Below are 26,642 nucleotides of genomic sequence, written 5' to 3' on the forward strand. Positions count from 1 at the left end.
ACAGGTTGTGACTTTTTCACTGGATCCATTCTAGGAGAGGCATTCACATGTCAGTGCCTGTAACCCCCTTCCTAAGGACATTTTTCCAGTCTAGGAATGGGTTAGAAACCTACTATTCAAAAAAAAAAAAAAAAAAAGAAACCTACTATTCCCAACCCTTCCAGCCATATCTTTGGATGCTGACCACAGGAGCAACCAGGTACCAATTGTGTCTGGAGCTGGACCTTGTAGTCTGAGGAGATCAGAAACTTCCAGGAAGTCTCTTGGCTCAATCTGAATGGTGAGAGAGAAATGTGTGGTGATGTGGAGATGTGTCTGTGGGAGATGTAGGTCATAAAAACAAAAAGGCTTGGGATCCTGGTCACATGGTAAAAAAAACTCCCTTCTCTTTCTGGAGTTAAGCCACAAGAGTGTTTGTGGTCAAAATAAACATGTGAATGTATGAATGAATCAATGAATGAATGCAAGAAAGAGGAAGTTAGATTGGCTAATAGGAGTGGATTAATTTTGTATCTGCCTTTATTTCTCAAAATGAACTCGAGCTTTTCAATTTCAAGAGAGCCCGTGGGTCACAAGACAATGGTTTATAGTTTTCTATACCTGCTGGGGAAATAGTTGGTTTTCAGAAAGAAGGAAGGAAAATGCATTGGGAGAGGTTGAAGTTGGTAGTGGTCTGTGAAGAACAGGCCAAAACTGTGTATAAAAGTAAATTTTTGAACAGGGGATTTTTTTTTCTTGAAAGTTTTCACTCTTGTGGCTTTCTCACCACCTTGTCTTACACAGTACTTCCTTGTCAGAGGAAACATTTTGTCCTTTCACTTTCTGCTCTGAAGAAGATGGTGGGTTCTCCTGGTTATTCTCCTGCTGGCTTCCTCCTCCCTCTCCTCCTTCTTGAGGTGTCTACATGGTACTCAGCAGGTCAGTGTTCTCTCTCCTCTTTTTTTATTGGCTTGTTTTTAATGGTTCTTCTTAGATGATGACAAAACTCAGATCATGTATCAGTTGTCATGTACCTCCTCTCCAAGGCACTTATATTGGAGAAAACTGTGACTGTGTTTCCAGACTGGAAGGTTCTGGCCAAGAATGGGAGTGGTCTTTATATCAACACCCCTTATTACTCTGGATAGATCTTATAAAACTCATAGCTACAATGTTTATCTAAATCTTTATTTATTGATTTCGGGTGATTTAAACCTGCTTAATTTCAATGTAATATTATCAGTTAAATATACTTTATAACATTCCCCACTGCGAGGAAAACCCAAGTCTGAGCACAAAGAATTTGGAAACCCTGGGCTCTATCTGGCTATGATCTTTGAAAAATAATTTTTGTTTTCCTCTGGGATTTGAGTCCTTCTTTCATAAAATAGAAAGGACCCTCAGGATAAAGTTTTCAGACTAGAGTTTGGAGAGAAATCAACCATGAGATTACAGTAATGAGATTTTTAAATTAAAATCTCTTTAATCTGATGTCAGTTAGCAGGGAGTATTAAAATGTTTGATGTCCATACATGTTGACTCAGTAATTATACAACAATTTATCATAAAAAAGGTTCTCCTTGGAGCAGCCCATGTGGCTCAGAGGTTTAGCGCCGCCTTCAGTCCAGGGCGTGATCCTGGACACCCAGGATTGAGTCCCACATCAGGCTCCCTGCATGGAGCCTGCTTCTCCCTCCACCTCTGTCTCTGTCTCTGTCTGTCTCTGTCTCTCTCTCTCTCTCTCTGTGTCTCTCATGAATAAATAAATAAAATCTTTAAAAAAAAAGGTTCTCCCATGTGTATATGTACATATGTATTAAATGTTTATTGTGGGACTGTTTATAGTAATAATAAATTGGAAGCAACATAAATATTTACACTGATACAGGAAAAGCTTAAACATGATGCTATATGCTGTGTCAAAAACAATAGGTAGAGCTAAACTATCTGTACTAAAATTATTAGATGTTCCTTATTACAGAAACTGGTATGTAATGACTCCATTTAAGAGAAATAAAATAACTTTTACACTACATTGTGGCTATGAGTAATGTCAAATATCTTTCCCTAAATTAAATGACTCATACAACATGTACAGCCAGTAGCTCTGTGTTAACTAAGAACACGTATCTGTTGAGTACTCTGGGTTTTACATAGGAATGGGAGAGAAGGGAGACCAGGGAAGGGATGGAAGGGAGACCATCCAGCCTGATGGCCAATGTCATGCTCCTTGCCTAGCCTAGTCCACCCTCTCTAAGACAGATTGGCCATGGGATTTTTCCTTTAAGCTCATGTGGCCTTGCCATTGGTGCTCAACACTCCTGGGTCCCCTCATAGCCATGCCTTTCTGAATTCTTCCCACTCCAGAGTCACCATATTTGTGGGCCTTTAAGCTTTAACCATAGAAAAAAGCTACATCTTTGGCCTCTGCCAGTACGAGTTTTGCCCAGGGGACATCAGTCACCTTTTAGTTATGATTGATTTCTGTACTAAAGTAATTTTCAGGGGCAGCTGGGAGTCTCAGTCCATTGAGTGTCTGCCTTTGGCTCAGGTCATTATTCCAGGGTTCTGGGATGGAGCCCCACATCATCAGGTTCCCTGTTCAGAGGGAGTCTTCTTCTCTCTCTCCCTCTGACCCTCTACCCTACTTGTGTTCTCTCTCTCAAATAAGTAAATAAAAATCTTTTTTTAAAAATAAAGTAATTTTCAAGCAGATGCCTTAAGTGACTTGACAAAGGAGCTTATTCCATAATTAAGCAAAGTCTTCATTTTCAGCTTGCAGCATCCTCCTTCCCTGCCCCAGGGAATCCAACCATCCTCTCTGGTAAAGACTGCTCTGCTCTTACAACCTGGAACCACTGGCTTCTAAGTCCTCTCAAAAAAATAATTTTTATGAAAAATTATTCTTTAAGATTCCAAGCATTCAGTTATTAAGAAAAAAAGCAACTTAACCTTATAAATTCTACCTTTCACTTTGAGATGAAAAACACTGCTAATCCTTTCCCTCCTCAGCACAGAGTAACCTAAATCTTCAGATCAGAAATGACTAATTATCCTCCTAGGAGCAGAGTTTGGGAGAGAAAGAGATGGGTGTGGAGAGAAGTACCTTCTACTCCTCTCCTACCAAAAGAAGGGATAATTGCTTAATGAACTACTTTGCCACATTTAATTCTAAATAAATCTCTTTTAAATAGGTTTTACAAAAAATAAATAAATAAATAAATAAATAAATAAATAAATAAATAGGTTTTACATAATTTACATACAAATACTATCTGTAAACGCATAGAAAAATTGTCCTTTCAAATGCCAAACTATCAGTAGTTGTTACTTCTGGAGAATATAGTTAAAGAAGTTAGGTTTTATATATATATATATATATATATATATATATATATATGACATATATAACTTTTTTTTCATATTATATATGATATATGACATATATAACTTTTTTGGGAAACAATGCAAATAAGAAAGAAATTAAGATGGGTGTTTTTGTCTTATCCCCCTCACTCATTTCCCTATTCTGTCTTTGATTTTCATGCAGTGTCTGGGTTTTCTGTGAAGGGACCAGCTGAGCCCATCATGGTTCTGCTAGGGGCAAATGCCACTCTGCCCTGCCAGCTGTCCCCAGAGCAGAGTGCAGCTGACATGCACATTCGGTGGTACAGAACCCAATTCTCTCCAGCTGTGTTTGTGTACCAGAATGGACAGGAACACGGTGGGGAGCAAATGCTGGAGTACCATGGCAGGACAGAGTTGGTGAGGGACTCCATCAACAGAGGAGGTGTGGCCCTGCTGATCCAACATGTTCGTGCCTCTGATCATGGCCAGTACCAGTGTCATTTTAAGGATGGTCAGAGCTCCCAAGAGGCTATTGTGGAGCTTCATGTCATAGGTATGTTAACTTGGCATAGAATGTATATATCATGGTATAAAGCAAAAAGAAAAATGAGGATGTCTGGATTCCTACCTTGGCATTTCTTATGATCATCCTTAAATTCTTAATTTACCTTGCAGAATATCAATTTTCTAAGCTGTGCAGTGAGGATAAGACTATATACTCTATTCACTTTAAACACCAAAAAAGGCAATATTTCTGAATATGTTTTGGTATCCTAAAAGACCCCAGAAAATTAATTGACTAGTATTAATTCAGACAGGTACTGACACCCTCAGACATTAGTTTTCACCCAATCAGTAGAGAAAGACAATTTATAGAATTAAGCTTCTTTTTCTAACTTTAATTGTACCTGTTTTTTTCCTCTCCTTGAAATGACCCCAAGCTCTCTTAGTCTAAGTATAGTGCAAAGACATCAAGTTTTCAAGATTTCAAAATTGAATCACAGGTTGTCCTAACATTTACTGTGAGAGGTTTATTGACCTCTGAGCTTCAGTTTACTTATCAGTATAGTGAGGGCACTTCAACCTTCAGCCTCAGGGACTCCTAAGCCCCAAGGACCACAGTCCTTAAACACATGCCTTATCTCCTCAGGGTTGGGCTCTGTGCCTCATGTTCACATGATGGGACCTGAGGATGGTGGGATCCGAGTGCTATGCTCTTCAGATGGCTGGTTTCCAAAACCCAAGGTACAGTGGAATGACATGTTGGGAGTGAATCTACAGTCCCTCTCTGAGTCTCAGACCCAAGATGAAGATGGGCTCTTCCATGTGGAAGCATCTCTTGTGGTTATGGACAGCTCTCTGGGCAATGTGACCTGTTCCATCCAGAATCCCCTCTCCGGACAAGAGAAAGTATCATGCATCTTCCTCCCAGGTGAATGAGGTACAATCCCCAAAGCAGAGTTGGGAGTGTGATGAGGGAAGGGAAGAGGGAAAGAGGGCTCAGGAAGCTTTGGGGAAAGGGCAGGATGGCCTCCAGGCTAGTCCTCACTGTGTCTTCACATGCCTGTGTCAGAGCCTTTCTTCCCCAAGATGGACCCATGGAAGGCAGCTTTGGCTGGGACAGTCCCTGTGCTGATGCTCCTCCTCATTGGAATCAGCTACACTGGCTGGAGAGAACATCAAGCCAAAGAAAAGGAAGTAAAGAAAAAGAAGAGAGAATTTAATGAAAGAGATCAGATGAAAAATGAAAAGGAAATGGCACAGAAGGCCACAGGTAAATCGAGGAAGCAGAGCAAATAGGGTTCATGGAAAAGCTGGGGGTACAGGTTGTATAAGGCAGACGAGGAAATAAAAGGTTGCCAAAGGACCCCAAGGGAAACATGGAGTACCCTTGTTTCATAAATTCAAATTCCATAAAGCTGGAGCCCTATGAAAAGGAGGAAACGATGTGAGAAGCTTGGATAGTTGTGGACAGTGGCTATCAGGCCTCTAAGGTGGGGCTCTTCAAACCACACCATGGCCTTCATACGTCTGTACCCAAACTGTGCTGTTATGTCTCCTTGTAGAAATGTCTTCCCCTGTCTTCTCCTCCTATTCTTCCTTCAAGAATAAGCTTCTTAAACACCTAAGAAATCTTGAATTCCCATTGAAGCATGGGCACTCCTTCCTCAATGAGTTTATGACGTTTCCCATGTAACTTTTCCTAGCACTTGTCATTTTAGATTCTGAATGTGTGTTTGCTAATTGTTCTCACCTACTTAACTATGGGACCTCTGAGGGAGGGCCACATTGAATTCATTCAGCTACTCCATGAACTCAAGAGAAGCCAAAACCCAATTTGATGGATTTTATATCTCTTCTTTCAGAGAAACTCAAGGCAGAGCTTGGTGAGTCTTACTTCTTCTCATGCCCTGTGTAGAATTTTCTCCCCTTTCTACATCTGTTCTGGGACTCACTGAATGTTCTTTCTTTCAGAACAGCGAAAGGCACTATACCTTGAAGGTAAGAGACTGGGTTTTCCTCACCACTCAAGGTTTGATGTCTAGCACTTTCTTAGCTCCCTCTCTTCAAAGGGAAAGACTGAAAGATTTAAGAGTGACTAGTGAAAAAAAATAAGGGGGAGGGAGGAGAATGTGAGGCTCTGGATGTCTTGCCTTGTCTGAACTGGATCTGTTATGTTTTAGATTGGAAGAAGGCCCTGCTGTATCCTGGTAAGTAACTTAGATCTTGCTATGTGTCTCTGATATTCTGAGTGCAATAAACAGAGATATAAGCACACATACACACATCTACTTGCAAGTTGTAAAGATTTATTTGGTATCAATCTATAGTATTTTGTATTTGGAAGCTCAAATATTCAGTTGTTTTTTATAGCTATGGTTAAAGGAGAAATAACTGTTGACTTATAAATTCTATATTATCGAGTATGACTCGACATCAATTGTTAACCCATCCACTATGGAGAAGGGAAGGAATGAACTCAGAGTGATTTTGATGAGATTTAAGAAGACTAAAGAATACGCTATATTATATCAGCATTGCTATACTCTCAATAAAGTTTTAAAAAGCAGATAATATATTATATTTTCTATTTGGGAAAATATATTAATTATTATTTTATTTATTTTACCTATTTGAAATAAGGAAGGGAAAGTTCAATATACAGGAACAAGGTTTATATTTGCAAAAGTTTGAAAAACAATCTTTCAAAGTATTTTACTACCACTGTAAAGATATATTTGTCTGATGGTAGAGGGAATTGGCTATTTTATGTATTCTAATCTCTGGTCCATGTACTGTGTGTGTTTAAGACAGTGTGTGTGCATGTGCAATACAGAGTTAGACCTCAAAAGCATACTAGGTCTTTCCTTAAATATATAGTTGTGAAATTTTTATAAGCTCACTATTGTTCTAGATGTTGATGGCATAAACCATAATCTCTGACTGTGTAGAAATTAAGATCCATTGGAAGAAGTAAGGTAAGAACCAGCCAACTGCTCACAGCGTGATAAGTACTTTGATAAGATAGGTCAAGGTGCCCCTCCCAAGGGTTAAAGTCAGTATGCAATTTCTACTAAGAGTTTTCTTTCAGAAGATGCTTAAAAATGTTCCCATGATTCTAGAGGAGAGAACAAAGTATAGTAAGGATGAGGACATACAGATTTTAGTTTTAGCTCCATCACAGCTGAAGAATTTAATCATTTTTTGCTTTCCTGATCTCAGCCTCCTTATATATTCATCAATTCTATGTATAGAGGGCTACCCTTCTTTGAAGAAGCATCTCAGTGAAAGACCATCAAGAATTATGGATAAATTCTTTTTTTTAAGTTTTATTTATTTATTTATTTATTTATTTATTTATTTATTTATTCATAAGAGACCCAGAGAGAGGCAGAGACATAGGCAGAGGGAGAAGTAGGCTTCCTACAGGGAGCCCGATGTGGGACTCCATTCTAGAATTCTAGAATCACGCCCTGAGCCAAAGGCAGACACTCAACCGCTGAGCCACCCAGACATCCCTATGGATAAATTCTTACTGCCTATTGCCCCAAGACACTAAGAGAATATCCAGTCTTTAAATAAAGTCACAAGTTCTGTCATAAGAAAAGTGGGTCCAGGCAGAAGCAGATGTAGTTCTATTCCTCATGAAGAAATTTCTGGAGAAAAATATTAAAAATGTGATTACAAGCATTTAAATAAAAAAGGACTGTTTAAAAGCCCTGGTTATAAGCTTAAACTCTACTCTGAGGTGGTCACTGGCTGGGAAAACCCTGAAATAAAATAAAATAATAAAATAAAATGAAAGGACATCGTATAGCTTTCATCCTCAATGAGGAGTGCCACAAAAGTATTAAAAGCATAGGTGCCTAGAACACTAGACCCTGTTCTAGATGTTCTCCAGACTTACTCCTCCAGCATCTGCCCAATGAGGGGATCATTTCTAATTGAGACACATGCAGGTAGTACACCCTTTGTCTTGTAGTTTCTGGACACTGCAGAGTTCAAAGGGCTCAAAGGAGGAGGAAAAGAGAGCTGAGAAGAGATAGGAAAGGAAGTGTGTCCCTCCTTTTCATTCTGTGGGCATGCTTCCATCACAGGTTCAATTTGTATTGCTCTTTTTCAGACTGGAGGAAGAAACACTTCCAGTGTGGTGAGTAGCTCTTTTTTTTTTTTTTTTTTAATCTTTTTGACCCCTTTCTAACCTGCCTTCTGTTATCCCATTTTTCCCTCTCAACATTATCTCCTAGTTAAAAAGACAGAGGCAAAGAAAGGAAAGAACGTGAAGATCATTAATTGTTGGCCTCAAATGAAAATTGCTGCTAGGATTAGCTACTCTGGTTATATTTCCACCTTCACATATTGGCCATGCTTTTTCACCTGTGGTGGTGGGGGCACTTGGTTCTGAACAGAAATTATAGCCCCTCAGTTGAGGAGATCTCCAACTGAGTAAAAAGTGCTCAAAATGATGAGTAACACAGCTGCTCTTTTAAAAGAGGCCAGCTGACATGGAGCCTATTACTAATTGAAGAACATAGTCGGAATTTGTAGAGAATTTGGGAAGAACACTATTCTCAAGTAAACACTGCAAGTCCCAGCTCACTCTGATACTCTGCCAAGACACTGATAATAGCATAGGTAAGATAAAATGAGCTAAGTAGCATTGAACCCATGGTGAGAGCACTCCACAGCGCCACCTTTCCCATTACACACACATTCAGAGGACAGGGGTTCTTTCACTACTTGATTAATTTCTTTAAGGTTTCACCAGCACAACAGCTTTCTGAAATATATATATAACATATATAATATATAATACTGACCCTTCCTTTCCCTTTTCTTTCTCCCCAGCCAATGTGACTGTGAACATGGAAATCTTTCATCAGAATAATTCTGACTCAGAGAGAAATGAGAACTTTAGAGTGGAAACACAGGATCTGTCTCCTAGTGATAAGCAAGGAGACTGCAACCTTATCACACTTAATCAGGAAGACTTCACTTCAGGAAAACACTACTGGGAAGTAATTATTAAAGACATTGATGAGTGGACTCTCGGTGTTTATGAGAAACTCACAGACAAGACTGAGCTATCCACAGATCTACAAAACAAGAAATTCAGAGTCTTAGAGAAGAAAGGAAGTGAATACCGGACTCTCACCTGTTGCCCCCCAAACATTTCCCAGGATGACTGTCTCCAGATAGGAAAGTGTCCACAAAAGATTGTGATTTTTTTGGATTATGAAGACAATGACATTTCTTTCTATGACATGACTGAGGGTACCCACATCTTTTCCTTCACCCAGACAAACTTCTCTGGGTCAGTCTATCCTTACTTCAACCTTAAATGCATGGAGCATTCCCATCTCTGCAATATTAAGTGACTTACAGGAAGAATCTATACTGTGAAGACAATAGCCCATTCTCGGTAAACCCTAGCATGCCAGTTCTAATCGGTGACCTCAGCCACACTGATTATGAGGCCTCTCGGGCTGAGGCTCCATAAGTCCTCAGGAACACAGTTCCTGACTATATTAAGCAGTATTTCTTAATTGCAGAGAAGAATTTTTATGCTGTAGTTGCTATTGTTATAAATGCTGTTTCTTGCTTTATATTTAATATATCACAGACTGATAATTTTCCTTTTTTTTTTTTTTAAGATTTTATTTATTCATGAGAGACACAGAGAGGGGCAGAGACACAGGCAGAGGGAGAAGCAGGCTCCATGCAGGGAGCCCAATGTGGGACTTGATCCCGTGACCCCAGGATCACGCCCTGGGCTGAAGGCAGGCGCTAAACCGTGGAGCCACCCAGGGATCCCCAAAGACTGATAATTTTCTAAAATAAATTACTAGAAATATGAAGTTAATAAAAAACATGCATACAATTACAAGTTGTATTTATTTTATTGTTAGATTCAATATGTTTAAAATTTCTCTGTTGATTTGTTCTAAAACATCTGTAATATTCTATTTCTGTATTTGTCTCATAAAGAACTGGTAAGAAATAGTTAATATAGCTCACTGGTCTGTGAACAACACTTTGAGTAGCACTGTTAAAGCAGTATTCAAAGGAGTAAAAATTAGAAAAGCCTCCTCCCATTTCTCCATAGCAATGCTAAATAAAAGCGACAAAATAGTGCTATTTTCAAATGTTGGAGAAAAGTTATAATTTGATACATGCTAAGCTATATCTTAAATACAAGGATAATTTGAGGAAAGAAAAAGACAAATATCTAAGCACAAACCAGTTCTAACAAATATGATGACATCAACATGGTAGAGGTCTAGGAAAACCAAAGAGGAGAGAATATATTGAAGTATTTAAAGAAAGACATTTTATTGCTTTGCCAAAGATATTAATAAGGGAAATGACTACTTTGGGGAATTCTAAGTATATTCACCAGTGGAAGTAAGGAAAGGCCCTTCTTCCCCCTCTAATAAGATGATTAGAGGAAATAGTACTTAAGGTTTAAACAGGGGTAAGAAGAGAATGTACTTTCATGAGCTAGACTGAAAAACCTGGTAAATTCTGTGGATATAGGGTAGAATACCCAGAAAAATCTTGCCCTAGTAGCAGAGAATAATTAGCACTACACTAAAAACTGATCCAATATCCAATACGGATGAACAAATCTTAAAAGCAAGACTCAAAAGGATCAATTTATTTACAAGTATCTACCTTCATTCCAGAGCAGAGCTCAGCATGATAAAATTCACAGTGTCTGACATCCAATAAAAAATTAACAGATTTGAAAAGAAGCAGGAAAACCCAACTCAAATTGAACAGAAAAATCAATAAATTGAAATTGACACAGAACTGATACAGGTGTTAGATTTAACAAACAAGGACATGAAAACAAAAGTTATAACTATATTTCAGATACTCAAAAAATTCACTAGAGATATCCATTTAAAAAAAACAAATTTAACTTCTTTAGATGGAAATGACAATGTGTGAGATGAAAATTATATTGAATATGGCTAGCAGTAGATTAACCATTGCAGAAATAAGTGATCAGTGAACTTGGAAGACATAGAAACAGAAACTATCCAAAATAAAACACACACGCAAAAAAAAAAAAAAAAAAGAATTGAAAAAAAATAAAGCCTATCAATAGTCATGGGAAAACTTCAAAAGGCCCAATACAAAGGCAGCTGAAGTCCTTGAAAGAAGAGGAGAGGGACAGAAAAAAGATTTGAGAAAATAAGACCCAAAAATATATTCTAAATTTGATCATTATAAACTCCAGACCCAAAAAACTGTCTTAGTCTGTTTGGGCTCCTCTAACAAAAATACCATATACTCAGTGGTATATAAACTACAGAAATTTATTTCTCATGATTCTGGAGGCTGAGAAGTTGTCTTCAGATTTGGTGTCCAGTGAGAGCTAGTTTCCTGGTTTGTAGATGGTTGTCTTTTCACTGTGTCTTCACATGGCTGAAGGGTTGATGGAGTTCTGTGGGGTCTCCTTTACAAGGACACTAGTTCCATTTCTAAGGACTCCATTGTTATCTCTTAATTACTTCCCAAATGTGGAAATACCAAATACCATCACTTTGGGGATTAGGCTTCAACATATGTATTTTGGGAACACACAAACATTCACTCTGTAGCAAAACTCAATGAACTCAAAGCACAATAGTAAAGAAAACACATAGCACATGAAAATTAAATTACTTAAAACCAGATTTAGGGACACCTGGGTGGCTAAGGGCATGATCCCAGGATCCGGGATCGAGTCCTGCATCGGGCTCCCTGCGAGGAGCCTGCTTATCCCTCTGCCTGTGTCTCTGCCTCTCTCTCTATCTCTCTGTGACTATCATAAATAAATAAAAATTAAAAAAAAATTAAATTATGTATAGAAGAACAAAAGTAAAGATGACAGAATATTTTTCATTGTAAACAGTGAAACAGAGAAAACTGTGGAGGAATATCATAAAGTACTGGAATAAACATATATCATCAGAATAGAATTTAATACATAGTGAAAATTTTTCATAAGCAAAGGTGAAATAAAGATGCTTTCAGGAACCTGCTACTCCCTCTGTCTCTGCCTCTCTTTTGTGTCTTTCATGAATAAATAAATAAAATATTTTTAAAAATGTTTTTATTTATAGACAAGCAGAAAAAAAACTTGTCATCACCAGTAGACCTACACTACAAGAAATGAAATGAAATAAATGAAATGAAATGAATGAAACTGTTTAAAACAGTCCCTTTAGGCAGAAGGAAAATGGTAACTAATGGAAATTTGTATCTATGCAAAGGAGTGAAGAGCACTGGGAACGGATATCTGTATGGGTAATTATAGAAGGATATCTTTTTATTGTTTCAAAAATTTAAAAGATAAGAGACTTTTTAAACAAAAATAGTAACAATGAAGAATGGGATTTATAACAGAAGAAAAAAATGTAATGTATGACAACAATAGCACAAAGACCAGGAAGAAAACATGAAAATATACTGCTGTGAGTCTCCTACTAGACATGAAATAATGTAACAGCAGTCAAGCTTAAAATGTTGTAAGTTAAATGTGAATGCCATAAACTGTGAACAACCACTAAAATAACAATAAAATTACAGCTAATAGGCCAGAAAAGGCAAGAAAATGGATCATCAAAAATAATCAATGAATTAAAACAGAAAAAGAGGAAAAAGTTAAGATAGTATAGATAGAACAGAAAATAAACAGATGATAGACTTGAACTATATCAATAATGACATTAAATGCAAAGGCAGACTGTTGGATTGGTTAAGAAAATAAATAGCCAAATATATGCTGCCCACAAGAAAAATACTTTAAATGCAAAAATACAAATAGGTTAAGAAAAAAGATTAAAAAAAAAAAAGATTAAAAAAAAAAAAAAGATTAAAAGGATGGAAAAAGACTTTAAAAAACAGTACATAGTGAAACCCCAATGTCAAGTGGAGGACAAAAACAAAGACAGTAGAGGAAGTTAAAGCCTTTAGTGCCTATGCTGTGGAAAACATTAAATACAGCCCAACTCTTAATCAGATTTATGTAAATCCTTCTATTAAAGGCCTAATTGCTTTAGTTTCTATTACCTCATCCAACATTTATGACTTTCAGCAAAAAATTACAAGGCATGCCAAAGGCAAAAACAAAACAAAACACACACACAGAAAACAATTGAAGAAGCAAATTCAGCATCAGAATGAAATTCAGATATGACACAGAAGTTGTAGTTATCAGGCAGGAAATTTAAAATAATTATGAATAATATGAAAGGATCTCCACTAGAAATAAAAAAGGAAACATGCAAGACCAGATAAGCCACATAAGCAGACACAGAAATTTGACAGCATTTTTTTTTGTCTGTGAACTCAAAATGGCCAAGAAAGAGTTAGTGACCCTGAAAAGAGATGAACAGAAATTTCCTAAACTAAAATGTTAAAAAAAAGAAAGAATGACAAAAAGAGAACAAAATATAAACATTCAAAAACTATGGGACACTATCTAAAGATGTAACATCTGTGCAATTGGAATACCAGAAGAAGAGAGAAAGCAGAAGAAATATTTGAAATTATAATGGCTGAGAACATCCTAAACTATTTGACAGATATGGAAGCACAGATCCCAGAAGCTCAGAGAATACCAAAAAAGGATAAACACTAAAAGTATTACACCTAAGCACATTATATTCAAACTGCATGAAACCAAAGACAAATGGAAAATCTCAAAGGAAGTTACGGGAGAAAAACATATTGCCCATGGAGGGATGAAGATTAGAATTGCAGTCAACTTCTTGTCAGAAACCATGTAAGCAAGAAAAGGTAGAGACTGAATTGGAATCCATCAGGGGAGTGGAATGAATTATATGCCCAGCAAAAACAGTGTGCTGAGTAAAAAAAGCCAGACACAAGAGGTCACATATGGTACAATGAAATTTATATAAAATATCTGGAATAGGTCAAGCCATACAGACAAGAAACAGATAAGTGGTTTCCAAGGGTTGAGGAAAGGAAGTAATGAAAAGTGACAGCTTCATAGGTGGGAAGTCTCCTTCAGGAGTGATAAAAATGTTTTACAATTAGATAGAAGTGATCGTTGCACAGCACTGTGAATGTAATAAATACCACTGAATCATATGCTTTAAAATAGTTACTTATATGTGACGAGGATTCCACCTCAATAAAAAATAATGTGAAGGAGAAATAAAGATTTATGGACAAAAACCAAAGGAATAAAAAAAACAAAAACAAAAACAAAAAAACAAAGGAATTCATTGTTGGTGTACCTGGCCTGCAAGAAATGTGAAAAGGCAGAAGAAAAATGACATGATCAGAAAAATAGGTCTGCATAAGAAAAGGAAAGAAGGTCAGAGAAGAAAAAAGGAAAATAAAATTAAATTTTCTTTTTTCTTATTATTAATAGATATAAAGGTTAACCATTCGAAGCAATAATAACAACAGTATTTTGGGTGTTTATAGCATATGGACAAATGAATGACAGGTATAAGGTATAAGAAAAGGTATAAGAAAAATTATTTGGGAATACTCTATTACAAAGTATTCACATTATGTATGAAGTGGTATAGGGTTATTTGAGGTGAGCTTAGGTTATTTAAAAGTATATATTGCAAGCTTCAGGTAAATCACTAAAAGGTTTTTAACAGAAGTACAACCGATATGCTAAAGGAGACGGTAACATAGAATCACATAAAAAGATCTGTCAAGACTAGAAAAGATGAGGGATCCCTGGGTGGCTCAGTGGTTTAGCTCCTGCCTTTGGCCTGGGGCATGATCCTGGAGACCCGGGATCGAGTCCCACGTCGAGCTCCCTGTGTGGAGCCTGCTTCTCCCTGTGTCTCTGCCTCTCTCTCTCTCTCTCTCTGTCTCTCATGAATAAATAAATAAAATCTTTAAAAAAAAAAAAAAGAAAAAAGACTAGAAAAGGTGAGCAGGGAGCAGTGGGCATCTGCAGGGAACAGCAGGCAGCAGCATGCAGCAGCTCTTTCTACCCCCAGGTCCTGTCCCCATGCTTTAATAAAACCACTATTTTGCACTGAAAAAAAGAAAACCAAAAATAAGAAAACAGAAAAGGTAGAAAAGGGAGAAGAGAGATAAAAGAGAAAAAATACAATGAATAGAAAACAGTTACAAAGGTAGTAGATATTAATTTGACTCCATAAAAAAAATCATCTTAATCATGAATGGTTTAAATACATCGATTAAATGACTGTGATTGTCAGCATAGATAAAAAAGACAAGACCCAGCTCTAAATTGTCAATAAGAAACTCACTCTAAATTATAAAGACTCAGATACTTAGAAGTAAAGGAATAGAGAAAGATATATCATACTAACAGTAATTGTAAGAAAGCCGAAGTATTTATATTAATTTCCTTTGAAGTGTAATACATATAAAGGAGTTAATTCCCTAAGAAGACATAACAATCCTTGTATATAAGTGTTGAGTTGCTAAATTCTACACCTGAAACTAATATTACATTGTATATTAACTAACTAGAATTGTGGAGGCTGAGAAAAATTAAGGCCATCCCACCTAAAGTTTAGCATTAGCACAAGTACAGCCATCTTAGGCCCCTGTGAATAACAGCTGAACTTTATGGGAAAAACGGCAGAATGTCCTCAATGTCCTCGGCAGGGAATCCCATATCAGAAAGACAACAGAGCCCACGCCCATGGTAGAAAGTCTCATATTAGAATGAGAACAGAGCTCAAAGCCCTTGAAAGCCCCACATCAGAATGTAAACAGAACTTGGAGAAATTCTTCCACCCCTTCTGAAAATCCCCTAGACCAGCCTATAAAAAACCCAGCTGTAACCCACTTCGAGGTCCAAGTGCCTGCTCCGCTGAGTCGGGTATACTTGGACCCAAGCTCGAGCTTGTAAATAAACCCTCGTGCATTTGCATCGGTGTCGGCTCCTCGGTGGTTTCTCGGATTTGAAATTTTGGGCACAACAGAATCTAATTAAAAACTTGAGGAAAAACAACATTAATCCTAAATGTATATGTACCTACATCAGAATATCAGAGTACATGAAGCAAAAACTAATAGAACTGAAATGGAGAAATAGATAAATCGACTATTACAATTTGAATTTTAAACATCCTTATAATAGTCTCCTGTTGCTGTTCTAACAAATTACCGCAAATTTAGTGTCTTAAAACTACACAAATTATCATATTAAAGTTCTGAAGTCTGGCAGATCTCACTGGGCTAAAACCAAGGTTTTGGGAGGATTCCATTATTTCCTTCTGGAAGCTCTATGGTAGAATCTGTTTCCTTCCCTTTCCAGTTTCTAAAGGCTGCTCATATTCTCTGGCTCATGGTCTCTATCCTTCATCTTCAAACCAGAAATGGCAGGTTGAATTCATCTCCTACTGCATCACTCTGACCTTTGTTTGATCTCCCTTTTCCACTTTTAAAGATCTTTATTATAATAGGCCCATTCAGATAATCTTGGATAATCTTCCTATCCTACAGTCAGCTGATTGACAACCTTATTTTTTTCTGCTATTAAGATAATCCCTATTTACTATGTAATATAACACAATTTTACAGATTCTGAGAATAAGGATGTAGATATCTTTAAGGAGCCATTATTCTGCCTATCATTCTCTGCTATCACTAATTGATAACTCCAGATTAAGACCACGTGATCAAGATTAATGTCAAAAGTGTTGTCATGTTGACCACATGTACCCTTGACATGATGTGACTGTCCACACTCAATAGAGTGTGGGCTTCATCTCCAAAACACATAACTCTTGTCTAACTATTTAAGAAAAATGAAGACAAACCCAAATTGAAGGACATTCTATAAAATACTTTGTCAGAACCCTTCAAACCATCAAAGTAATTAAAAATAAATTATGAGAAATCATCATAGCCAAGAGTGGCCTAGGTTGACATGACAAATTAATGTAATAATGTATCTGGATAAAATACTAGAACAGAAAAAGAATTAGGTAAAAACTAAGGAAATCTGAATAAGGCATGAACTTCAGTTAATAATAATGCATCAACATTGGTTTATTACTGTGAGTATAGCACTATGTAAAAATGTATAATATATAAATATACATAAAACGTATATCATTTTACACAAATGTTTAAAATGCTAATAGGGTAAACCAGGATGGAGTACATGGCAACACCTGCACTAACTCTGGGCTCTTCTATAAATCTAAAACCATTGTAAAATTGGGTGGGGGAATGGACAAAATAGGTGAAGGGGATTAAGAGGTACAAACTTCCAGTTATAAAATAGAATCATCACAGGGATGAGAAGTATAGCACAGGGAATATGGTTAATAATATTGTAATAATATATGATGACAGCAACTACCTTATTGTGGTGAGCATAGCATAATGTGTAGAATTGTCAAATCACTATGTTGTACACCTAAAACGAATATGTTATGTCAACTATACTTCAGTAAAAAGTTATTGTAAAAATTAATATAAATACACACATAGTGGAATCCACAATTTTTGAAATTCATTAACCTATTTATAAATTAAAGAATTGATTAAAAATGGGAACAGTGAAAAGAAATATATATGCAATGTTATATATACATAACAATATATATATACACTGAGACAAGGAGAAATCTTCACCAAGTAAATCTCTATGAAAAGATTATCTATAAAAGGACATGATTCAAACTGACATCTTGTTTCCCATCAGCAGCATTATATAATAGTATCCAGTGAAACAATGTCTTCTAATTTCTGAAGGGATCAAGATTTTAATGGTTAGCTAAAGTATAAATCGTATTTTGGGGAAAATAATATCTTCAGTGATGTGTGGTCTCAGAAATTTTACCTACTACATGTGCTCCGAGGAAGACCTTGAAGATGATATTCCAGAGAAATGAGGCCTAAACCAAGAAAGTGGATCCAATCCAGTTGTATAGTAAAAAGTAACAAAGGGCAAGAGATTCAGAGGAAAATATTTCAAGGTTGGGGAAACTGATCCCATCAATATTATAAATGTTGTGCCCAAGATTGCGAATCCGAGAAACCACCAAGGAGGTGACACCAATGCAAGCGCACGAGGGTTTATTAGCAAGCTTGAGCTTGGGTCCAAATATATCCCGACACAGCGGAGCAGGCACTTGGACCCCGAAGTGGGTTCCAGCTGGGTTTTTTATAGGCTGGTCTAGGGGATTTTCAGAAGGGGTGGAGGAATTTCTCAAGTTCTGTTTACATTCTGATATGGGGCTTTCAATGGCTTTGAGCTCTGTTCTCATTCTAATACGAGACTTTCTACCATGGGCGTGGGCTCTGTTGTCTTTCTGATATGGAATTCCCTGCCAAGGACATTGAGGACATTCTGCAGTTTTTCCTGTAAAGTTCAGCTGTTATTCACAGGGGCCTAAGATGGTTGTACTTGTGCTAATGCTAAACTTTAGGTGGGATGCCTTAATTTTTCTCGGCCTCCACAATAAACTGGAAAGGAAAGAATTTACTTCTGGGAAATGTTAGCTGAAAAGTTTTGTATTAAAGGATAGCACACAAACTACTTGGTAATTATAAAGCTAGATTCTCATGAACATGAGCAGTAATAAAACTCCTAGCCATCATGGGAGCTGTTTAGAGAAAACACCTGTATCACCAGTGTCTACATTCCACTTGAGAGGAAAGCCTCTAATGTGGGAAAATTATAGCAAGCAAGGAGAATGTTCAAAGAGGGTGGAAAACCACAAATGACAACTGATGCTCCAAAGATTTAAGTGTAGAGCATTCAGAGAGTAAATTATCCTGGAAAAAAAATATAGAGAGAAGTGGAAGGTTGGCAAAAAAGGTAACCTGAGAAAAATTGAGGTATTTTAAAGAAGTATAAGGTATGATCTTAAGCAATTGCTGAAGTGTAAGAACAGATACATCATTTAGTATGATACCAGGAATAGTCTTCTGGTGACCTAGTAGTTATGATATTGAACTTGGAAAAAAAAGCAACTTTTATAGAATCATAAAGTAAATGTTTTCTGTCAGTACTCAGATTGGAGATAACCAATGAGCAAAAGGGAAAAGACTTGTGTGTACAAATATCAATATTAATACCCTTAACAATATAGAAGCTAAAGTGTAACTGGTATAACTGAGTTAAGATTGGACAAATACAGGGCACCTGGTTGTTTCAGTCAGTAGAACATGGGACTCGGGGATCCCTGGGTGGTTCAGCGGTTTAGCACCTGCCTTTGGCCCAGGGTGCGATCCTGGAGTCCCGGGATCGAGTCCCGTGTCGGGCATGAGCCTGCCTCTCCCTCTGCCTGTGACTCTGCCTCTCTCTCTCTCTCTCTCTCTCTATGTCTATAATAAATAAATAAATAAATAAATAAATAAATAAATAAATAAATCTTTTTTTTTAAAAAAAGGACATGGGACTCGATCTTGGGGCCATGAGTTTGTGCCCCAAGTTGGGTGTAGAGATTATTAAAAGATAAATTAATTAATTAATTTTTTAAAAAAGGACTGGACAAATACATTTGAGTGGGTGGTAGGGAGAATATGTGGAGAAAAGTGAGAAAGAGTGAATAGTCTGATAAAATGTATAATTCCCAGGGCACCAGAGTGTCTCAGGCCATTAAGAGCTCAACTCTTGATTTCAGCTTGGGTCATCATCTGAAATGGACCCCTTGCTTTTGCCCCTAAAAAGTGGCCAATCCTTTTCTTTACTAATAACGTTCTTGCTCATACTCTCCTTCTGTAAAACGTGACATTTTATATAACTCCTTGAAGTATCTCTTGCTAGATGGGGAGCTGCCTGATTCATGAATTGTTTAATAGAGCTAATTAGGTCTTCAAATTTACCTTGTTGAATCTTGTTATTTATATTTAACAATATATTTATTTACTGTTATATTTAACAGTATAAAGCAGGACTTCTGTTAGTAGTAAATTCTCTGTGTATGTGCAAGAAATACACAACAGTAATTAGTATACATTCCTGAAATAATGGAAGAAAACTGATGCTGGAAAAATTTGGTACTTTTTTTTTAAGATTTATTTATTTATTTGAGAAAAGAGAAATTAGAGGGAGAGGCAGAGAGAGAAGGAGGGAGAAAATCTCAAGCAGACTCCACACTCAGAGCAGAGTGCAATTCATGGCTTGATCTCATGACCCTGAGATGACCTGAGCCAAAATCAAGCCAGATATTGAATTGACTGAGCCACCCAGGTATCCCAAGTTTGGTGCTGTTAATAACAACTTTTAAATTAGGCAATTGAAAGCAGAGTGCTAGAAGATGCTTTATTTGCCTAGGAAAAAGGAAGAGAGAAAAGAGGTGATACAACCATCTGTGACAAAAGTGATGCAAACTGGCTGGCTCCAAATGATGAGAGAGCAGAACGCTAGTTGAAGACAAAGCACGAGCTGACACCCTGCAACCTCCTCCACTTCCCCCACATTAGGTGGGATATATGTGACATTCCTCCAAGAAACTTCCAACTACCTTGATGTTAATGCTTTGCTAGAGGGAAAAATGTACTTAACTTGATAGTTGCAAGGCCTCCAGTACCTTTAAGATCTGCTTTAGCATATGAAAGTCCTTTTGGACACTTCCTTTTTTTCTTACTTCCCCAACCTCATCGTATATAATCAGTTGCTCATCACAACCCCAGTGCAGCTCTATCTGCCCACTGTCTTGTCCCTGTGCTTTAGTAAAATCACCTTTTTGCACCAAAGACATCTCAAGAATTCTTTCTTGGCTGTGGGCTCCAGACCCCACCTATATCCCAAAAGTGCATTACAAGGACCCAGAGGGGGTTCCTGCAGAACCAACTAAAAGCATCCTTGGCTTTGCACAGAATTGAAATCAAATGTGAACTGAAAGAAAGTGGGAGCCAAGTTTATTGAAGACATAGAGAGATAGAGCAGATGCAGAATGTTTGAGAGACTTAGAAAGCAGAAAAAGTCTCATCTTTGCTTGGGGCCCCAGTGTTTTTATTAAGGTTTATGGTCTGGTGTACCTGTCTTCTCAGGCATCCAGAAGCTGCTTAAAACAAAGATTAGGGTTTAGGTGTCCTCAATAAGCTGCTTATGTCTGGGAACCAGGAGTCATGGTGAGTGCTCTGGAAAACATAAATGACATTACACCCAGTCACTCCTTAGATGTTATCTATTGCACTGAAAGACTCCAAAAATATCATTAACTCCTTGATCTTTGTAATGAGGACATATATTATCTGAACCATAAGGCATGTATAAGATGGGGGTGCAGGTAAAAAGTCTTTTTTTCATGGAGTCCCGTCTGTTTTCCTATCCCCAAAGGATAAACAAAGTCCCCCGTGAGAACATGTAAGAAAGAAAAGGATTCAACAGGGTTCAAAGAGTAATGTTTTGACTAAAAAAATAAAGTTTATATATACACTATGGCCAATGTGAAAGAAAGTAGCGTGAGATTTTTCTAACATTCCCTAACTGGTATTTTCTACTCCTATATCTTAAAATGAATGTGTTATATTTGCACACCAACCATCCTCTCCCAATTTTTTTTGCCTGAGAACCCCAAAATTCTTTTGAGAAACGATGTCTTCCTGTTTTTCCATACATGACTTTTGAGTGAGGCTCCAAATCCTGGACTTTGGGTTAAATAGGTGATTAAGGCTGAGCCGGTTCATATATCAAATCTCTTCAGCCACAATAATTGTTTTGGGAAGAAGTATGCTACCCAAGTTGATCCATTTAGAGGGAATCTCCAGACTTACAAGACCTACCAAGAGGGAAAGCTCTGTATCTTTTATTTGGCTTAAATCTTTTAAGATATGAGCCTGGCGATACTGTGGATAACTGTAAAGATGGATCCTACCTCAATTTGAAGTTAATTTGAAGCATGGCAGAGCCAAGAGATGGAGGTGTGGCCCTGTTATCATGCCATTTCTGGAAGGCATTTCTTTTCTGTCAGAGAAGATACTGAATTCTTTTTTTTTTTTCATAAATTAGATTTTTCATCATTTTAAAAATACAAATCTCTAACATATATATTGATATTATTTATTATTGTTGAATACTTAATATGTGGAAAATAATCTTTGGTAACAAGGATTTTTTTTTTCCTTCTGCTTTTTTTAGGCAACCTATGCCATTGTTTATGGCAAATGCTGCCAGTGATATATAAATCTACACCCTGAAGTCAATTCTATATTTCATATCCTATATGCAAGGGCATCCCGCGGTCCTTTCTATTTTTTTTTATTTTAATTCCAATAAAGTCAATATACAGTGTTATGTTAGTTTCAGGTATAAAGTATTCCACTGTCCTCTTGATTTTTGTATATCAAAACTATAATCTCAACATCTAGATTTATTTGTAAAAATTACATTCATTCCTGAAATATTGTTTGTGTTGTTGGATATCTATCTAGAATCATGTAATGTGTACTCTTTTGAACAAGATTTTGGCCAGTTTAAAAGAAAAAAATGATTAACTGTGCAATAATTTTTTTGGTGAGAATGTCTTGGTTGATTTATAAAGTTAATCATTAATTCATTTACTCTAAAAGAGCTACACAGATGAACCAAGGATACATAGCTATAAAATTGAAAACCTTTGCATTAATAATAAAGTTAGGGAGGAACCAAAGAAAAGATAAGAGCAACATAATTTGTCCATAAATTAATCCTAGGGCTTTTTTGGTGTCAGATCATAAAGTTATACAAATGGCATTTATATGCATTTTCCAACAACTGCTTACAAAAATGTCTTAGTAGTTTGTGATAGTTAAACATCAAGGGAAGCAATATGCTGAAGAGGCTAGTAGCAAGAGAAAAGAAGGAACTGTTTCAGGCGTGATCATGTTCCCTGACAGGTAAGGAAAGGGGTCTTACTAGGTGGATTGCCTCATCTTCCTTTGGGAGATGGAGGGCCCTTGTGACAAATCACCTCATTGGTGCTGACCAGAAAATTCTAGATGGATTGGGTTAAAATTCTACTCCTGGCAAGTTGAAACTGCAATTAAGTCTTGGTTTGCTCTCCTGGGAGCAAGTGACTCCATTTTGGGCCTGGCTTTCTGGTTAACACCAGTATCCTCTGACAATTAATAATCAAAACCCAAACTATATTGAGTGTTTTCATAGTGCCCAGTTAACTTTATACTAAATTTCATGTACAACATCTTATTAGATCTTACAATTGTGGAGGCGGAGAAAATTAAGGCCATTCTGCCTCAAGTTCAGCATTAGCACAAGTACAGCCATCTCAGGCCCCTGTGAATAAGAGCTGAACTTTACCCTACTTCAGTTACAGGAAAAACCGCAGAACGCCCTTGAAAGCCCCATATCAGAATGAAAACAGAGCTTAAGAAATTCCACTCCTTCTGGAAATCCCCTAGACCAGCCCATAAAAACCCAGCTGTAACCCACCTGGGGGTCCAAGTCCCTGCTCCGCTGTGTCGGGTATACTTGGACCCAAGCTGGAGCTTGCTAAAAAACCCTCATGCACTTGCATCGGTGTCAGCTCCTTGGTGGTTTCTCGGATTCGCAATCTTGGGCACAACAACAATACCTTGTGAAGTTGATATCATGTTCATTTTAAAGGTGAAGAAAGCAAGACTTAAAATGTATAAACTGGAAAATGGTAAATCTAGACTTCAAACTCTAACTAGTTCAGCTCCAATGTTCACTACCCACTACAGAGAGAATGTTTGAAACACAGGGTATGAAACTGTCCTGACACTAGTAATCCCAAATGTCAGGATGCAGTACAGACAAATATTTTTTTTTGGCCATTGCCATGCACATCCCCTATATTGCAGTCTTCTTTATTGAGGGTATTTATGACCATCTATGCACTGCCCCTCCCATACTCAAGCATTCATTGTGGACTATTAAAAACAAAATAAAAAACACCAGAAGTTACCTCTTATTAAGTAGTAACAGAGGCTGCATTCATAATTTTGGAAAACCCACTAAGAATAAAATCAAGCCATTTGTTTTGGAGATTTTAAAATGGTACCTAAGACACAAGTAGCCTAGGTGTTGGAGTTAGAATTCTTCCTTCTCCTCCTCTTCTTTCTTTCTTCTCCCCTTCCTTCTCCTAGAAATGCTTCTGTGAGGTCACAGACAGACACAAAAAGGATGTCTAAAATGTTCAGCAGCCTATATTTCAGACCACAACTTTTAAAATCCCACAATTTGGATGTAGAGATGAAATTTAAATGGTTATCATAGATCTGAGATGATGAGAAGATTTTTCTAAAGATTACAAGTTGAAATGGAAACCTAGATACGCCAAAATACTGAGCTTTACAGAATATTTAAAGTCAGAATCAATGAGAGTTCTGACCAGATTATCCAAATGAATTTATAAATTTACATGCCAGAATGAGAGGTAGAGCTCATGATTCTCTAATTTATCTACAAGCAATTCAGAAAAAAAAATTTAATAGACTAGTTAATATAACAGATATAAATGATGTAAAATTTGGGGTTCAGGAGTGAATAGTCAAGAAAGATATCTTGACATGTCTTTGGTGCAAAAAAAAGTGGCTTTATTAAAGCATGAGGAATGGGACCCATGGGCAGAAAGAGCAGCACTGGGATTGTGAGGAGTGGTTGATTATACACTTTCAAGTTGGGAGGGGATTAGGGTATAGTGTTAAGTCTCTAAGGAATTTGGAAGCAAAGTTTCCAGGACCTTGAGGGTCATCTACTACTGTCCAGTAAAACCTTAGTCATGCGACCCTTCAGATGCATATCAGTGGGCCATATGTTTAGGGGATGGTTGCTAACATATATCTTGGGGGAGTAGAGATAAAGGAAGTTTCCAAAGGGAATTTTACAGGATCCTAGAGGTCCGGCTAATGTCAAGCTAAGGTTTTCTTTTGCCTCTAGCTTTGTATTAACATGAAGGCAGTTGGGCTCCTGGAGGAAGATCACCTGGCCTGTCCTAAGTGCTTGTCAATGGGCTGGCTCTAAGTTATAATGAAGTTTAATTTTTTCTGTATTTCTTTTGCCTTTGTTTCCCACATCATAAGGAAATCTGCTCTGGCTTCTCTATGTTTATAAGATGGCTAGAAATTTTATTTGTTGTAATTACAGAGTAATGACCTTCAATTTCTTCATAAGCAAGCTCTTACTCTTATAATTTCATTTCAAAGATCACCCTTGCCTAATATATTCTTTGAAATCAGAGTATTTAGAAGATAAAGAAAATGAAATAACACCTTCAAGATAGAACCAAAGGATTCTACCATAGCTTTACTCAAAGGCCAGTTATACTGTAATTTCCTATATGATTTTTAGTGACATTCAAGTTTTATGAGGCACCTCAATATCTTTACACTCATGAAGATAGTGATATTGATAAAGAACACTCAATGCATTGTGGGTGAAACTCTTAATGAGAATAACAGAGTTCAAGTATTTCCTGTCTTTGCCCATTGTGGTGGGTGTGATTAGAGAGTCCTTGAACAATGTACTCCCTTCCACCTCACTCTGCCTTGAAGACTCAGCATGAGCTACTAGATAAGAAACAGGAGACATGGAGATGTCAGCATAGGCCTGTGGGTCTTAATCCTGGGTGCATTGTATAATCACTTGAGAATATTATTTAAATTACTGATTGATAACTCTACCTTCTGTTCTTCTCCTCCACTACCAAGAAATTTCTATTTGATTAGTCTGAGGTGGAACCCTGGTAATGATACTTTTTGTGAAGCTCTTCAGGTAAACCTAGCAGGAAGTTGGAATTGACTATTACTGATCAAGAAGTAGGGTTAATATTTCAAACCAGTTGAGTAGCCAAATGGATTTTGATGCCAGTCTTTATTGTGCTGTGCCACATAGAATATATATTTATAACCAAGGACAATGAGAATCTGTACGTGGTTTGCTGGCTAACCAAAAAGTTTTAGATTTTTTGTATTTTTATTAAGCAGAATTTGGGATTGCTTTTATATTTTTTAAAAAAGATTTTATTTATTTATTCATTAGAGAGAGACGGGCAGAGACACAGGCAGATGGAGAAGCAGGCTCCATGCAGGGAGCCTGATGTGGGACTCAATCCTGGGTCTCTGGGATCACACCCTGAGCTGAAGGTAGACACTCAACTGCTAAGCCACCCAGGCATCCTTAATTTTATACTTTTGGTGGTTGTGATACAAAAGAAGTCTGCAGTTCTTTTCCTAACCCTATTTCCTCTGCCTGCTTTCTCATTCCACCTGAGGCAGTTAGGAGATGCTATGAATTACGCTAATTCAAGAATAATAGGATAGAATAGGGACTTCCTGTATTAGGATTATTCCTGGTCTTTCCATGAGACTGGGGGAAAGAGGAGAAAATAAAGCTTCTTTTCATAAATCTGGACAGGTGAGAAAGTTCGAAGAAGTTACGGCTCCAGTTGTTATTGCCTAAGATTGAGGCAAGTAGCATAGATAAGTTCTGCTTTGGGTGAACATTTTTGGAAAATAACACTGGTAAGGACATTCCCCCTGGGCAAGTTTTCTTTCCCCATCAATGGGCTAAATAGAGACCTTAAAAGGAAAAAAGTAAAATTCCCTTTCTCTTTCGGGTATTGTCAAGAGACTTAAAACATCTCCCATACTTTTGATTGCCAGTTTACATGGGGTAAAGTACATGATTATGCTATTCAAAATTACCCTGTGCCTAGACTCAAGGCATCTATAACCAGGATAGAAGAAGGTTCAGAGCAGAAATAAATAATAGTTCTATAAGAACTTGGTGTCTTCAGTTTCTCCTTCTCACTTTATTCCCATTATTGACTTATGCTTTTGGACAGGCAGGTAGAACAAGGGTAACTGGCATTTGTGGATGCAAAATCTCACATGGAAATTGCCAGTTCTCTATAATGGAGTAAATG

The 26,642-nt window shown here is 37.2% G+C and overlaps 1 protein-coding gene across 3 annotated transcripts; it reads left to right on the forward strand.

Moving 5' to 3' along the window:
* On the forward strand, positions 1 to 9,552 carry LOC121492109 (butyrophilin-like protein 1). Of its 3 annotated transcripts, none has more exons than XM_041757455.1 (10): positions 1 to 280; positions 784 to 918; positions 3,530 to 3,880; positions 4,478 to 4,759; positions 4,901 to 5,101; positions 5,694 to 5,714; positions 5,803 to 5,829; positions 6,012 to 6,038; positions 7,952 to 7,978; positions 8,677 to 9,552. In XM_041757455.1, the coding sequence occupies exons 2-10, from the start codon at positions 837 to 839 to the stop codon at positions 9,204 to 9,206; spliced, it is 1,548 nt and encodes a 515-aa protein (XP_041613389.1). In that variant the 5' UTR covers positions 1 to 280; positions 784 to 836; the 3' UTR covers positions 9,207 to 9,552. The 3 variants fall into 3 exon arrangements, with proteins under 3 accessions (XP_041613389.1, XP_041613456.1, XP_041613524.1); XM_041757522.1 differs by having other exon boundaries at positions 1 to 199; XM_041757590.1 differs by lacking the exon at positions 784 to 918.
* The last annotated feature ends 17,090 nt before the right edge of the window (positions 9,553 to 26,642 follow it).

The sequence above is a fragment of the Vulpes lagopus genome, chromosome 1 (assembly GCF_018345385.1).
Source record: "Vulpes lagopus strain Blue_001 chromosome 1, ASM1834538v1, whole genome shotgun sequence".
NCBI lineage: Eukaryota > Metazoa > Chordata > Mammalia > Carnivora > Canidae > Vulpes > Vulpes lagopus.